General features: G+C 39.8%; 1 protein-coding gene across 3 annotated transcripts in view; it reads right to left on the bottom strand.

Annotated features, from left to right (window-relative positions):
- slc25a21 (solute carrier family 25 member 21) overlaps window positions 1-18,060 on the bottom strand; it is a 575,948-nt gene that overhangs the window by 74,643 nt on the left and 483,245 nt on the right. For all 3 annotated transcript variants that reach the window (XM_080202830.1, XM_080202832.1, XM_080202831.1), the window contains one exon: window positions 7,646-7,729. In XM_080202830.1, the coding sequence (XP_080058956.1) occupies window positions 7,646-7,729 (84 nt within the window). The remainder of the gene's footprint in view (window positions 1-7,645; window positions 7,730-18,060) is intronic.

The raw sequence follows: 18,060 nt of genomic DNA on the forward strand, positions 1-18,060 counted from the left end.
GAAAACATAAATGCAATCCTTTTGGAGTTGAGATAGTTCCAAGATGATACTTCAAGCACTGTAAAGTTTAAACCAAGTGTATCAACTCAGTTTATCAATACCTGAAATAAAAACATCTGCAATATCCCAGAAGCTGGTGACTAACTAATCAGCTGTCCTATTAGTAGAGCTGGAAGGATAGATCTGTCTTTTCATTGAGCTTATAAGTCAATCTCCAAATTTGGTCCGAACTAGTCAAAAAGTAGATTATACAAGTAAACATGCAGTTTTAGCTGGTTTAACTCCAGTAGTGTTTGTCTGCCAGTTTTTGCTGGGTTAACTCCAGCAATGTTCCTCTGCACACCTGGGACTTCTTAAGCTTTGGCTCTGCTGAACTTCATCTCAGCAGAGTACAATCTCTCTTTTGGGAAAATAAACCCTGATTTCCAGCTAGCTTGATTTGGAGACTTCTAAGTATACTACGTACCTCACAGATGGAAAAGAAAACAAATAATCCCCAATTTCAAGAACACAAAGCAGCTTTCTCAATTTCTAAATTCAACAGCAACACCTATATTTTGCAATTTAGTAATTCCCGATCCATCCCCACCTTACAGATTGACAGTGTAATATTTTAGTTAAAAGGCAAAAATTCAGAAATCATTCGAAACAGTCTTTTCAATTATCTTTCTTACACATTTATTTTATTCCAAAAACAAGTTCATTACCAAAACAATTGATCTTAAACCCAGTCATATAAGTTTATGGATGCTAGTAAGATACTATCTTACAGAGATAATAAAATAACCCACTAATCACTCTTATGTTGCCACATGGACACATTCATCTTTGCTTCTGGTACTAGCACAAGATCAGGTTTATGCAGGCCATAAAACTGTCAGCTCTCAATAAACAGATGTATTCCCAGTGGGTTAACCTTTGCTGTCTGCAAACTTACTACAGTATCTAATCATCATTTATCATCTGTAAAGTAAGTACAGTATCTAATCACCACTTACCAAAGCTAAAGTAAATAAGATTTTACTATAATAAAATGGCTAAATGTATTAAAATGGATGGAGGCAGGAATTTAAATATAATTAATTCCTTATCTAGACAGAGTTTAGCAGCAATGTACTTGAGTAATGTCATATTTTCTAACTCGGGATAATTCAATGCCGACTAATTAACACAAAAATCAAATCTGATGTACATTTACACCACTGTTGGCAGAATGTTTTCCTTTTACTTTCTACACAAAAACTAACATTTCATCTACTCAACCTTCAAATTGAAAAACTGTTTGAAGATATTCTGATCATCTGATATGTAAACATTCAGATGATGAACAGGAAGAAGAGAATCGCTAAACATTCTATTAATGCAATTTGCAACTGTACTATTTGCATTTGCCACGGCAGAATAGGAAGCAGGATCAAGCCTATCACTTAAAGGACAAGACTCAGGCATGAACATGGATATAATATTTCCAACATGCTGATGTAGAATGAATGCTTCACCTGATTATCAGCAAATGACAGAACAGATTTTCTCTTGGTTTGATTTGAAAGGTTGAACTCTGAATCAATGCTAAGAGTGACAGGGTACATTTTCATTTAAAGGTCGGTCTTCAGAATTTTTAGCTTGCACTGACTCTAATCTGGCAATCTGACTTGACTTAAGCGAAGTGGATCAAGCTCACCAGAAGTCATAGTCTCACACTTCTGTGGTCTGATTCAGATGGAACCCCTGGACACTGTGTTCTACATCAGTATGTTGGAAATATTATACCCACGTTCTTGTTATTCACTAAATTCTGTATTGTTGATTCAGTGCTTTAATGGAGTTTCAGCAGGTTTGCCTTGTGAAAATGTCTTTGATTTTTAGTGTTGGGTATGTAATGATTATACCAGTAACTAGCTTCATCTAAAAAAGGATTATCTGCACAGTTGGGTTTCAATATTTTCTTTAATACTGAACAGGTGATACTATTAACTATTAATTGGCTTTATTTAAATGTCTGATTTTCGAGAACTAACTGAATCCAGATACAGACAGCGCTTTCTCCTAAACAGAACAGTTAAACTTCCAGCAAAACAGAATCACAATGACAGAGTTAACACTTCAGGTCAGTGATCCTTCATTGGAACGAGGAATGCTTAGGGATTTAACATTTTTTAAGCAAGTCAGGGAAAGACAGAGGGGAGAAAAGAATAAAAGGGAAGGTCTATGACAGAACGGAAGGCAGGAGAGATTAAATGACAATGGAATGATAGTGCACGACAAAAACAGATGGAGAACAGCAAAGAAACTTCCACCCATTCAAAGGGACCTCACCCTCCTTCTATTCTAGTCCACTCCTCAATCACTCCCAACATTTTGTCGCCTTCCCAAGGCACCTTACAAGCACAGGAGATCCAACGCCCGCCCTTTTATCTCCTCCCTTCCTACCATTTAAAGCCCCAAATACATTTTCCAGGTGAAACAGTGATTTACTTGTATTTCAATTTACTATATTGTATTCACTGCTTATTTATGATGTCATGGTATGATGTGCATCCATTCTGTCAAAGTAAGGATCTCTAATTAAAGGGTTCACAGCATGAGTCACGAAATCTCACCAGCATTTGGATTTTTCAGGCGATAGCAATCACAGGAATGGAGGGGAGACCTGGGAAGGCTGTCACCTTCAGCCTCTCTTAATCAGGGTTCTTGCTGTGGGATCTGAGGGTTTGGAATGAGGTGATCATTCTCAAAGACTGGAGGACGAAGACAAGCGTTCCAACTAAGCACGCATGGATGCAAATAGCTGGAAAAGTCAGCAGCAGGAGCGTTGTCCCTCCAGCCTGGAGACAATGCACTAAACTAAGAGGATCCAGGATTTCAGGAAGGCATGACAGGCGATTGGCATAACACTTCCAGGTGCCAAACCACTCAATCTGACAATCTAACATTCTCCTGCCCAGCACTCCCCAGGACAATACAGCTTACAGTTCCAGGGACTCTTCATTTGCCATCTCATCAGCAAATACTCACCCTCAGCGTCTTCTCACACCCATGCCTTCACAAATGGTGCTCTTCCCTTCTCTGTGCATACATCATTATGAGTAATCTCATCTCTCTGCTTTCCCTCCTGCAGAAGACAGTGGGCAACTTAGCAAGAGGCAGAAGCCCAGGGGAGCAGGGTGGAGGTGGCCCTCCGATAACTGGCATTTTGTTGTCCATTGTCAATGTATACCTACCTGGCCAACTGGGAAGGAGGTCTTGCTGCAAGAAACTACAGGTATCTGCAACAGCCTGCCTTGAAAACCCCAAAGGTTTGATACATACAGACATTTAATATCTGTCTGTAGACCCTGTGTTGTGGGTCTCCTTTCAGCTGGAATTTGGTGTCCATCCTCTCTGATCCATGAAATAGCCTGTAACTGAGGAAAAGGCAGCTGGTGTTTCTGCTTGTTGTCCTCCTGTTGCTACTGAAGAAGTTGGCAGTAGATGAAACATGGCAAAGTCTGGCAGCAGAGAAGTGCAGAGAAATTGAATGAAATGTTGTGCAGGTGAAGGGTTTTCCAAGAAGCTGGCAAGTTGGTAATTACCTGTCAAGCAGTGACTGTCCAGGAAAAGGAGTATTTGAATAGCAATCTCTGAATGGACATGGCTTTTAATTTCAATTTCACTGAGCAAAGCCTTCCCAGCTTGTTTGTTTGCCTGAAACTGTTCCAATATACCACTGCCTTGGTAGCCGAGTGTGTTGCTGACAGGTTGAAAAACAGGTTCTATGGCTGGGAAATCCAAGATTTGAGTTTAAAACATTGTTGTCCTCTACTCTTTACCCTTGTCTGGCTGGAGTCTGAACTGTCCCTGCTAGTCTCAGACCAACAGCTGCAGCATATGTGCAATTTCAAATACATTGGTGGACCACTGAATAATATCAGTCAACCCACATCCATGATCGAATAATCCCTGAGATTAACGGTGTAAGAATTTTTTAGTCTTCATCATCATGTTGTGCGTACAGTATTCATTGAGCCAAATATAATGTTTAAATCAATGTTCTAATTTATTTGCATGAATCTCAGGTTGTTGGTATTAACAGATCTTGAAGTCCTAACACAGAAATTATCCAGTGATGAGGCATCATCAACTTTCAAGAGCACAGATTTAAACAGGTTAAAACAGAAAATGCAAGTAAACTGATGAAGCTAATTTAATATCTGCTTGCAACCTTTGTACACTCATTATTAGAGTGCTTAATAAAAGAATTATTGAAAAGTTCTCCTGTTACTTGTGTGAATCCACCTTAGCATCTTTCTGTCTACCTGAAGGAGTCATAGTGTTTTGGGTATCGTATCTTTTCCAAATCTGATGGCAATGATCTTGCTAAGTTGCAACTTGCATTAATCCATATTGTACTGGTATTGCAACATACACTGAACCCTGCCATTATGAACTCAAATAAGACTTTCAATTCCAATGGTACCACTCAGCACTCTCAAGATGCGTGTCTCTAAACTATTTCTGTCCAGTGTTATCACTTAGGATAGAATAATAGAATCTTTACAGTGCAGAAGGAGCATTCCCGGGTCCCTGGCGCTGAGGTAGCATTGCTAACCACTGTGCTACCATTCTACCCATTGTCACTGTGTTGCCCAATTCAATTTCTCTTACCTCCAATCAATCTTTTCTATTGCATGCAAACTTACTTAAGCTCACAGGATCACAACAGAAAGACTGATAGTCAAGTTAATCATCATGAATCAAGATTTTCATTGTGGCCGGTTCCTTTGCAGATCTTGTTGTCTACGTCACATTCTGTAACTGTGGGCAAAATTTTATGCTATTGCTGATGACAAGCTGAGGTGAGAATGGCATTTATTTAGGCAAGGTGGTGGCATACGTGAATGTTGAAGCCTTTCCACCTCCATCAGAATTAAGTTCTGGGTGAAAAGGTGCATGGTCAGCCATCCTACCCTGCTGGCAAGGGGGGTTCTTTAAGTGCTGAATCAATGACTACTTAAGGGTGGCCACTGGGATTAATCAGCTTTAAGTGGACCTATTACCATGGGCTATGCATGGCAGGTAAACCTGTGCTCATTACATCTGGGGGAAAGGTCCCTTGATCAAAAGCAATCAGTGCTGACCAGGGCACTGGACATTGATAAGGGTGACCCACTGAGAGATAATTCGCTGCCTTTGTTTCTGACCTCTCTCCCTGCAACTTGCATCCTTCAAAATCCCCTCTCTCACATAACTTACCTGCAGTCTTTGTCCTTCATAATCCTAGGCTTTTCAGCAGCAGCCACAAACTCCTCAATGGCACTGCTGAGCCCAGGAGTTACTCTGCTGGTGGCTTCACCAGTCTGATCAGCATGTGGCTTGGCAGCCCCTCCCGAAAAGAGGCACACAATTGGTCTCTTATCGCTCTCCAGGTGGCAGGTGCGACCCCTGATGTAACAAGATTCCACCCACAATTCCTAGCAACTCAAGTTATTGCTTTGAACATTTTCAAAGTCTTTTTCAGTCTGCAAAATCAAACACTTGAAAACGTGAAAACATAAGAACTAGGACCAGAAATAGGCAGTTCAGTCCCTCGAGCCATTCAACACGATCTCATCTTGGCCTCAACTCCACTTTTTCTGTTTTCCATAACTCTTTAATCCATTACAAATTAAAAATCTGTCTCTCTCTACTACACTCTGGGGCAGTGAATTCTACAGATTCACCACTCTTTGAGAGAAGTAGTTTCTCCTCATCTCTGTTTTAAATCTGCTAGCTGTTATCCTAAAACTATGATCTCTTGTTCCAGGTAGCGCTATGAAGGAAGTATCCTATCTACACCTACTTTGTCAATACCTTCTTTCATCTTATATACCTGAAATAGATCTCCTCCATTCTTCTAAACACCAGAGTATAGGCCTAAAATGCTCAATTTCTCTTAAGGCAAACTCCTCATCTCTACAATCAATCTAGTGAACCTCTTCTGAACTGCCTCTAATGCCTCAAATAAGGGGAATACTGTACATAGTACTCCAGCTACGGCCTCACCAATGCCTTGTATAGTTGCAGCAACATTTTCTTATTTTTATACTCTACTCCTTTAGCTATAAATGCCAAAATTCTATTTGCTTTCCTTATTACCTGCTGTACCTCTGTACCAGTTTTCTGTGAGTCATGTAAGAGGACACCCAAATTACCAAAGCACCCCAAATTCTTTCTCCATTTAGATAATAAGTTGCTTTTCCATTTTTCTGACCAAAATGGATAATCTCCCACTTATCCATGTTAAACTCCATCTGCCACATTTTGGCCACTCATCTAACCTACCTATATCCATTTGTAAATTTCTTATTTTCTCTTGCAACTTATATCCACCTATTTTAGTGTCATCTGCAAATTTGGCTTTAGTACCTTCTATTGTTGTATCCAAGTCACGAATATAGATTGTAAATAGTCAGGGACCAGGGATCGAGCACCCCACTAATTACATCTTGCCAGCCAGGAAAAGACCCAGTTATCCTGACTCTGCGTTCAGTCAATTACTTTAACCTGGTGCTGTGAGACTTCTTACTGTGTTTACCCCAGTCCAATGCCGGCATCTCCACATTCTGTCAATTAGCCAGTCTTCAATACAGCTAATAAATCACCCCCAACCCCATGTGATCTTACCTTGTGTATTAACTTTTTGTGTGGCAGTTTATCAAACGCCTTCCTGAAAATCAAATATGCTACATTGACAGGATTCCCATCATCCACTTGGCTTGTTACATCTTCAAAGAACTCTAGCAAATTAGTCAAATACGATTTGCCTTTCATAAAATCATGCTGGCTCTGATGGATTGCGTTTTGAATTTCAAAATGTCCTGTTATTACTTCCTTAATAATGGATTCTAACAATAAGTTATCATGGTCTGTCACTAAAGTTATGTTCATTGCTACCCAGCTTCCTTCTCCAGTCTCTGGCTTGATTGTAACTGATGCCTCAAACTCTTTTTCCATTAACTCAAAGTCCTTATAGTTCTTCCCTCCAACCAGTTGCTTCTTACTTCATATGAATCTCCTTTCCCACAATTATTCAACCGTATGCTCTCATTTACTGGTGGTTATCATTTTGATATAAAAGATCCCATGGCACTACCTCAAAGAACAATAGGGGAGTTATCCCCACTGTCCAGGCATTTATTTTCTTCATCAACATCATAAAAAACAGATTGTGGTCATTATTACATTGTTATTTGAGAGTTTGCTGAATGCAAATTTGCTGCCCTCTTTCCTATGTTAAAACAGTGACTACACTTCAAACATGGGCTGTGCTGTACTTTGAGACATCCAGTGGCTGTGAAGAAACTCTATACAAAATGCAAGTTTTTCCTTTAGTATTATCATTTCTTTTAATATTAACATTCATAAAACTAAGTACTTTTTTTATTCTTTCATGGAACATGGGCTTCACTGGCAGGCCAGCATTTATTACCCATCCCTAGTTGCCCTTGAGAAGATGGTGATGAGCTGCCTCCCATGTTTGGGAGGCTTTGCATAGTACAAGCAAGCAAGAGCTGAATAACTGTTGTAATATTTCTCAATTGCCCCAGGTACATTCATTAACTCCCATGTTCAAAACATTCATTTCCGTAACAAATCAACCTATTCAATAAATAGTCAAAAGCTGTACCCTTCCTGATGAAAAATTGTTCTAAAGCAGTGACCAAGACTCTTGTAGCTGGTGGCATCACCTTTCCCTCTTTGAATTTGGAACCTAGGAATAAAAGGAAATTAATTTAAAAACTCCAGTTCAATAAATGAGTTAAGTCCAAGCTAGGCTTATTCATGCTTAGTATAAAATAGTTAAAGCATGCCAATAAAAATGTATTTGCACAGTTACTTGTGTTGAAACAACAATCAAACAGATAAAGAAAACCATGACAGTATAAATCTTGACCTGTAAAGTTAATTATTATTTTAGTTCCGATTAATGTTTTACAACATCTAGAAATCATAAATGACAACTTTGTTCTATTGTTAAATATTTAAAATATGCTAAACTCCTAATTTTCTTAGAGAACAGATATTTTAGCTTTTCATCTTGCACCCATATGTAATGGCACAAAATTTCCTGTAACTAGTCAAAGAATGGCAGTGGCTATTAGCCAGGCTTACCTTACTTCATTTTGAGCATCAGAGAGATTACCAAGCAGAAACTGACTTCTCAGTTATCACACTTACCATGTCCTAAATAGTATACTTAGGCTTGTGATTTAATTTGACTTTGTGGCATATTTACTTTATGTCTACTGTCCAAGTGCAGGAACTTCACGCTGTTCAATGCATTTGAATGGGCAACCAGACAGTGAGATGCTAGTGGGAATTTTGGCACCCAAAAATCCAATGAGTTGGGAAGATGCAAACCCTTCCACTAGATTCAGAGCTGTCAGTGGGCCACAATTACCACTGTCAGTCTGTGGAGATGTTTTCCCTCACAGCTGAGGCCATAGATTTTAAAAATTTTTGACTAAGCTCTTCAGAGGGAGCCCCAAGATGGAGGTGCCTTCCGACGGAGGCACACTTGTCCTTCTATAATGCTGCAGCCTCTCGGATCTGCTGGTTCAAGGACCAGCGTAGCATTCTCAATTGGACAGAGGACTGAAGGATTGCAGATCTCCCCAGGTGGACCTCTTGAGCGGCAGAGTAAGGTCAATACCTGGAAATGACTCACACTCATAGCCAAAAGGTAGAAGATTCTGCATAATGGTGCAACAATTTTTCTTTTTCAGATCGTTGTGAAGCTAATATTTATCAATATTTTGAGACTCAAACTATGCTTGCCAGCTAAATAAATACAAAATATATAAAATTTACACTCTGGAACAACAATACAGGGGCATTTACCTCTTGAAATATTATCACCAATATTTCTATGTTGGAAAATCAACTTTGTAAGAACATTTAGTCTACCTTATTTCTGAAAAGACAAAACATTAGTGGCTCATTATTTGGAGGGTCCAAATGAATAAGTATCCTAAAATCTCTTGTTTTATTCATCCCCAAAAGTAAATCAAGAAAGAGGTTTATTGTCCAGACCAGATTCAAAATGTTAATTTTGATGTCAGTCAATGAGGAATGTTTCACTGGTATATAGATATTATTTAAAAGTAGCTAACAATATAACATGTTGATTTGCACGGTGGCGGCATAGTGGCGCAGTGGTTAGCACTGCTGCCTCACAGCTCCAGGGGCCTGGGTTCGATTACCGGCTTGGGTCACTGTCTGTGCGGAGTTTGCAAATTCTCTCCATGTCTGCATGCGTTTCCTCCGGGTGCTCCAGTTTCCTCCCGCAGTCCAAAGATGTGCATTGGCCACGCTAAATTGCCCCTTGGTGTCCCGGGATATATAGGTTAAAGGGATTAGTGGGGTAAATGTGTTGGGTTGTGGGGATAGGGCCTCAGGTGGGATTATTGTCAGTGCAGATTCGATGGGCTGAATGGCCTCCTTCTGTACTGTAAGGTTTCCACGATTTTGGTTGCTAATAGTCGTTATGCTGGGAATATATTAAAATTGTGTGGCAGCAAAAATCATGGCCTGTTTTGTAAGTCTGCAAGTCCAATGATTGCAAGCGCTGCTTGCCAGACACTGATGAATTACCTCCCAATCTCCACTCTATAATGGGTAAATCACTCAGTACTAACAACTAGGTGCATTGTTAATTTATGGAAAAGCACATTTATTTCCACAATCTTTACAGGTAAATGTATATGGATAAATATCAGATTGAACAGGTTATGTACAGCCTACTGCTGGAACTCAGGAAGTAACAGGTAATCTGAGCCCCCAGCTTAAAGGCCTTATCAATCTAATGTTCCCAGTAATATATTCTAAAAAAGTAGTACACCCAGCCCAACTTAACCGAAGGATAGCAACACACCCCCTCAACAAAGTGCTCCAATGAAAACCACCTTCCTCTCTGATTTCCATACAAAGCCTAAGTAATTTCCATCTTTGCATGCACAATACCACCCATACACAAATAGCCTTATATGTAGGTCAAAGCACATTCCTTCCCCCGCCCACCCCTACAACATCCAATTTTCCAACCTTCTTCCTTCTGACACAAAGATTTAATTTTAGTTATGCCATTTTTTTCACACAAGTTATTCACTTGACCCAATATAATTCTTCTCGCTGCCATCTGCCGTAGATGCGATCTTACCTGCCGTTTACATCACGCTCCTACTGTGGCAAGGTCTGAGAATTTGGCAGCCAGCCAAAACTCTGTTCACTGCAGCGGGATGGGAAAATCCCACTGGTGTGATTGGTGGTTAAGTTGCGGCCACTTTCTCTCAAGCTTTAAGCAAGAATAGCCAAAGTTAAAATTGATCCTATAACATCTCTGGAAAGATGGCAGGATTGTAAATAGAAGTGAAAATGTTCGCTGATTTTTTATTTCTTCCGAGGAGGAGGAAAGCCAACTATAAAACCTCCATTGTCATCCTAGTTCAGATCAGACCAGATTATAGAACTGCGCATAGATATTACCTCAGTGATAAAATAAAAGGTTACTGTCCATTTACAGCAATCTTATAGTACAACAAGAATGATTCATAAGAGACAACATGACTTCACTCCAGAGCCATGCCCATAAAGATTGTTTACAGTCTTTGGACTAGCAATGAAAGAACAAAGGAATGTTCCTTATATTGGGGATCCATTTCTTTTTCTGTGTGCTCATGAATACCACATCATGAAAACGATTAATCACAAAGTACTGCAAGAAATTATTTTGGGGCTGCTGACAGAAAATAGAACAATCTTCAAATCTTGGGACTATATTAGATTTGACTGCTAAAAAGGGATTTTTAAAAAGGATGTCTTCAGGTAACACCTATTTTTAAAAATGTCTTCAGGTAACACCTATTTTTAAAAATGTCTTCAGGTAATACCTATTTAAAGCTGATCTAGCTCAAAATTTTAAAGATGTTATGCCAGTAAATTACACCAAATAGGAAGAAAGGGAACTAGTTTATGGTGGAGTTGTGATCCAAGGGACACTGATTTCCATCATCACTGAAAATAGTTGTCACCTCTCCCCATAATCTGAGCTACTTTATATCCAATTGGAAAACTTGAAAATTCACCATTATCTTAAAACATGTGTTGCCCTGGAATCTGTAGGATTTTGGACAGTGAGCTAGATCTTTCAGCATAGCTTTCTTCAAAGTCGGCAGTGAGTCCCCTTTCTTCAGTATTGACTGCAAAATCCAGGCCAATGGGTTGAATTGAAAGTCATCAAAATGATTTGAGATTTTTCCTACTCTTAACAATTTTGTAAGGGAAGTTCATCATCATTGTCACACTTCCAGTGGAGAAGCCACAGTTGAAGAGAGCACATCTAGCAGGTGAAGCTACTTTATAACAAATTTTCCAACCCAAGCACTTATCAATGTGGTTTGGTACTGCAAGGGTTGGTTTGGTGCATTTAACTTTATATTCTGGTGTCAATCTGTAAGTTTTTAATACATAATCACTAACATATAGCTAATTTCGTTAAGTGATAATCAATGTTTGTGTCCTGATTGCATATACAATTATTATACAAAAAAGAAATATTGAATTGCACTTGCAGTGAAAGAGATAGTGAAATTGTAACAAATGTAAAGATTCGTTTCAAAACTATGAACTTTTAATAACCTGCACTTAAGAACTAAATCATGAACTGACTGTGAAACTGAACTGATTGAGAAGCAAAATATTAATTATCTCTGTGAAATGAATAAACTAAGCTGATCTTTTTCTACACACTACCTATGACTATAACACGATATTCTGCAGCCTTTCCCTTGCTTCTCCCTGATGTACTCTATGAATGGTATGTTTTGATTTGATTTATTGTCACATGTATGAGCAAACAGTGAAAATATTGTTTTTTGCGCGCTCTACAGACAAAGTATACTGTTGGTAGAGAAGAAAACGAGAGAGTGCAGAACGTGGTGTTAAGTCATAGCTAGGGTGTAGAGAAGGATCAACTTAATGCAAGGTAGGTCCATTCAAAAGTCTGATGGCAGCAGGAAAGAAGCTGTTTTTCAGTTGGCTGGTACGTGACCTCAGACTTTTGTATCTTTGTCCAATGGAAGAAGGTGGAAGACAGAATGTCCAGGGTGCATGGAGTCCTTTATTTATGCTGGCTACTTTGCTAAGACAGCAGGAAGTGTAGACAGAGTCAATGGATGGGAGGCTGGTTTGTGTGATGGATTGGGCTACATTCACAACCTTTTGTAGTTTCTTGCAAACTTGGGCAGATCAGGAACCATACCAAGCTGTGATACATTCAGAAAGAATGCTTTCTATGGTGCATTTGTCAAAGTTAGTGAGAGTTGTAGTGGATATGTCGAATTTTATTAGCCTATTGTGCAAGTAGAGGCATTGGTGACTTCTTAACTATAGCATCGGCATGGAGGGACCAGGTCAGGTTGTTGGCAATCTAGATACCTAGAAGTCTGAAGCTCTCAACCATTTCCACTTCATCCCTGTTGATGTAGACAGGGGAATGTCCTCCACTGTGCTTCCTGTTGTCAATGACTATCTTCTTTTTGTTCACATTGAAGGAGAGATTACTGTCATCGCACTAGTTCACCAGATTCTCTACCTCTTTCCTGTACTCCACCTCATCATTGTTTGAGATCTAACCCAGTATGGCGGTGTCATCAACAAACTTCAAGATCGGTTCGAGGGGAATTTGGCCACAGTCATAAGTGAATAAGGAGGATAGTAAGGGACTGCGGACACAGCTTTGTGAAGCACCTGTGTTGAGGCTGATCGTGGACGAAGTGATGTTGCCTATCCTTACCAATCGCAATCTGTGGTTTAGGAAGTCTAGGATCAAGTCACAGAGGGAAGAGTCATGTCTGTACAGCGTGCAAGGGACAATACTTTCATTGTATCTCAACATATGTGATAATAATAAATCAAGTCAAAACAAATTGTATTTTCCACACCTGTAAATTTAAAAATGATTTTGCATAACAATTCTTCAACCTAAATTCAATCAGAGACCAGAGAGAAGCAGTGGCATAATGTTATTGTCACTGGACTAGTAATCTAGAGATCCAAGTGACCCGAGTTCAAATCCCATCATGGCAGATGAATTCAATAAAAATCTGGAATTAGAAATCTAATGATGACCATGAAACCAGTGTCAATTGTCATAAAAACCCATCTGGTTGACTCATGTCCTTCAGGGAAGGAAATCTGTCATCGTTACCTGATCTGGCCTACATAGGACTCCAGATCCATAGCAACGTAGTTGACTCTTAAATGTTCTCAGGGATGAACAATAAATGTTGGTCCAGCCAGCAACGCCTACATCCCATGTACAAAAAAAAATCATGAATTACATGACAGACAACGTCTAGTACATACAGCATGAAAACGCAAATAAACTTGCCATTTTTGATTGAATGTTGAGCTCATGCCATTACACCGTTAGTGTTGCTTTTGGATTACAAAATCCAATAAACAGCAAAGAATGTGGAATTTTTATTTGGCAATAGTTGTAAGCATGATTTTTAGAACAAGCAGAAAGCAGAGTTAAAACAAAGAGAGTGTTTGGTTCCTCTAAATAATGGATAGGTTCTTTTGATGAATAGGGCGTATAGATTGGGGATATGGGTTGATTTTAGATATTTATTGCAAATAACAATTACTCTCCCAGATTATTCCAAATTCACTTCACTACCAAAAATATTTTTGACACCAGCATAATTTTGTTAAAATTATATTTGTTCGCTTAATTCCCAGGTGATTAATATTAAATATAATACATAACTGATTTCTTTCAAAGTATGAAATAGTTTGAAACTGATTTTTCTCTCGGCATTGGTCAACAGAAACCATAATCCAGAAGGCTTATATTTTATAACTACTACTTTTAGTATGGTTGGAAAGGGGCCATTTAAAAAAATCTAATGAACTCCATAAATACAGAGCCGGGGCTGACCAAAATTGTTTACAGAATCCACAGGGGAATCTATTGATTCCTGAAGATTTATCATTTTGGATGTTATAAAAGGTTCCTTTGACAATTGTATTCAAGGCTTCAAATCCATCAGTAATTAGTGGAATACTTTAATAACAAACAAATTAAACATGAGTAAGAGCAATTGCAGAAATACACCGGCCAGTTCAAAATGTTTTCACTATGATGTCACTCAGCATAATAGCTAAACAAAAATCTATTTATTACAAATCTTATTTTAGAGTAGGAATATCAGTAGCATTGAAAAGGATAAATCCATTGTTCATATTATAAATTATTTATTTGTCACATAAGATGTTTGCATATTATGATTCCTGCTATCAAAACTTCTCATTCCACTTTCATACTATGAATTATCAATAAGCCTTATTCAGATATAGAATACATGCTGGGTTCAGTCCTGGATTCATAAAACTGTCAACATTATATCCACTATCCCCTCATCCCCAAACTGTACTTTTTCAGGGAACTGTGACACACGTTATTAGCCAATTATATTATGCAGTTTGTATTAATACGTGACCATGATGTGGAGATGCCAGCGTACAACTGGGGTGCGCACAGTAAGAAGTTTCATCGCAACAGGTTAAATTCCAACAGCTTTATTTTGAATCAAAGGCTTTCGGAGTGCTGCTCCTTCATCAGGTGAGTGGAGAGGTGGGTTCACAAACACAGCATGTATAGGAAAGAAACAGTTGCAAGAATGGTTGGAACGCAAGTCTTTACAGGCACAGAAAGTGAGACTGGAGGGATAATCACAGGTAAAAGAGATGTGAATTTTCTCAAGCCAAGACAGTTAATAGGATTTTGCTAACCCAGGCAGTATGGTGGGGGGGTATGACATGAACCCAAGATCTAGTTGAGACCAATTTTGATGCCCAGTATGCAATGCCAGGGTGCCCAGTGGGCAGTACCAGGCTGGCATTGCCCCATGGACACTGTCCAGCTATGCCCCTGACCAGTCAAGGGCTTCATTGGCCTCTGATCTCCCTGGCGAGGCCATCATGTCTAGTCCCTGCTGATGGAGACCAACTGTGATTCTCGCAGTGTGAGAATTGACTGGCAAGGAAGTGAGTTGAAGTGACAGACACATGCGCTGAACTGCCATTTTAGCACCCAAACTCAGGCACCTCGACATTGACATTGCTATCTTAACTGAGACATGACATGCAGAAGAGCAAGGAAAGGAACAAGGCAGTGGGTCCAGCTATATATGGAATTGTCTTCCAGAAGTGGAATAACACCTCCATGTAATGGGCTTCAACATCAAATCTGATACCTCAGTGATGCTCCCTGTATGATAAGGTGATACATCCTGATTAACCAGTTCACCTTGATGAGGAATCAACATACCAAAGAGGGATTTTGCACAGACCTTAAGTAATCCCAAGCTTATTTCCTTGTCGGTGATAAACTGATCTATCTCCCTTGGAGATTTCAATTTCAGAGTCAGAAAGGAAAATGTGATGGGCAAAGGAATGAGTAGGAAAAGCAAACTTCTTCAGAGTCCTTTTCCTGATGAAATGTCCAGAATGTATACAAACCTTGACAAACTAACACTGTTCTGCCAGCGAGATAAACACAAGAGCTCATGGCAACACCTGCAGCCCAAATACTGGCACCTACTCAATTACATCATCATTTGAGCAAGGGACACAAATGTCTACGTTAGCAGTGTAAGAAGTCTCACAACACCAGGTTAAAGTCCAACAGGTTTATTTGGTAGCACAAGCCACAAGCTTTCGGAGCACTGTCCCTTCATCAGGTGAATGGAAGACATGTTTACAAATAGAGCATAAATAGACACAAACTCAGTTTACAAGATAATGGTTGGAATGTGAGTCTTCACAGATAATCAAGTGTTAAAGGTACAGACAAGGTGAGTGGAGAGAGGGTTAAGCACAGGTTAAAGACATGTGGATTATAGAGTTATGGAGGTTTATAGCATGGAAACAAGCTCTTCAGCCCAACTTGTCCACGCCGCCCTTTTTTTTCAAAAGCCCTAAACTCATCTCAATTGCCCGCATTTGGCCCACATCTTTCTATACCCATCGTACCCATATAACTATCTAAATGCTTTTTAAAAGCTAAAGTTGTACCAATGTCTACTACTACCTCTGGCAGCTTATTCCAGACATTCACCACCCTTTGTGTGAAAAGATTACCCCTCTGGACACTTCTGTATCTCTCTGCTCTCACCCTAAACCTATGCCCCTCTAGTTTTAGACTCCTCTACTTGTGGGAAAAGATATTGATTATTTACATTGTCTATGCCCCTCATTATTTTATAGACCTCTATAAGGTCACCCTTCAGGCTCCTAGGCTCCAGAGAAAAAAGTCCCAGTCTATTCAACCTCTCCTTATAACTCAATCCATCAAGTCCTGGTAGCATTCTAGTAAATCTTTTCTGCACTCTTTCTCGTTTAATAATGTTCTTTCTATAATAGGGTGACCAGAACTGTACACAGTATTCCAAGCATGGCCTTACCGATGTCTTGTACAACTTCAGCAAGACATCCCAACTCCTGTATTCAATGTTCTGACCAATGAAACAAAAGCATGCGGAATGCCTTTTTCACCACTCTGTCCACCTGTGACTCCACTTTCAAGAAGCTATGAACATGTACCCCTAGATCTCTTTGTTCTATAACTTTCCCCAACACCCTACCATTAACTGAGTAAGTTCTGCCTTGGTTCAATCAAAATGCATCACCTCGCATTTGTCTAAATTAAACTCCATCTGCCATTTGTCAGCCCACTGGCCATATTGATCAAGATCACGTTGCAATTGGAGATAACTTTCTTTACTGTCCACTATACGACCAATCTTGGTGTCATCTGCAAACTTACTAACTATGCTCCCTATATTCTCATCCAAATCATTAATATATATGACAAATAACAGTGGACCCAGCACTGATCCCTGAGGCACACCACTAGTCACAGGCCTCCAGTTCTCTACAATCACCCTCTGGCTTCTGTCAAGGAGCCAATTTTGTATCCATTTAGATACCTCATGCTGGATCTCGTGAGATTTAACTTTATGCAACAACCTACCATGTGGTACCTTGTCAAAGGCCTTGCTAAAGTCCAGTATTGTCTCCAGCCAGGACAGTTAGTGAGATTTTGCAAGCCCTGGCAAGTCGTGGAGATTACAGATAGTGTGGCACAAACCCAAGATCCTGGTTGAGGCCATACTTATGTGTCCAGAACTTGACTATCAGTTTCTGCTCAGCGATTCTGCGTTGTCGTGAGTCATGAAGGCCGCCTTGGAGAACGCTTACCTGAAGGTCAGAGGCTGAATGCCTGTGACTACTGAAGTGTTCCCAATAGGAAGAGAACCTTTGATTACCTGTAAAGACTCGCATTTCAACCATTATCTTGTAAACTGAGGTTGTGAACACATCTCTCACTCACCTGATGAAGAGGCACTGCTCCGAAAGCTCGTGGCTTGTGTTACCAAGTAAACTTGTTGGACTTTAACCCGGTGTTGTAAGACTTCTACTGTGCTTACCCCAGTCCAACGCCGACATCTCCACATAGATGAGCAGTGCCATCAGAGGTACTGATGACTGCTGGACCTGTCACCATCTTAATTGATCTACTATCTCTATCTGCCTGTCTCCCACACAGCGGAAGCAACAGGAGTTATGCCACAATAAAATTAACATTGAAGGCCTCCAAAATGCCACTAAGGCAGCCGTTCTCAGTCAACACTTCACAGTCAATCGCTCAACTTCCATCCATCCTGAATGGCAGCGTGCCATAGTGCCTGATTGATCCTAAAGTACACCATAACAAGCACCTAAGAAAAGGTCCCTGATTACTACACATATTCACCAGGAAATATGGTGAATAATATGATGAAAATGACCAAGGGAAACAGGATCTAATTGAGCATAAGCACAAATCATCCACTGACTGGAAACTTCACCAGGAGAAAAATCAGCAGTCCTACAGTTGGTTGAAGGCAGTGATGCAGCATAAAACTGCGACATAAAGAACAAATGGTGGGTAGAAAGAGCGTTGGGTAATCCAACAATTTGTCCTCATCCTGTACC

The sequence above is a fragment of the Carcharhinus amblyrhynchos genome, chromosome 14 (assembly GCF_965287045.1).
Source record: "Carcharhinus amblyrhynchos chromosome 14, sCarAmb.v2.hapA, whole genome shotgun sequence".
Taxonomy (NCBI): Eukaryota; Metazoa; Chordata; class Chondrichthyes; order Carcharhiniformes; family Carcharhinidae; genus Carcharhinus; species Carcharhinus amblyrhynchos.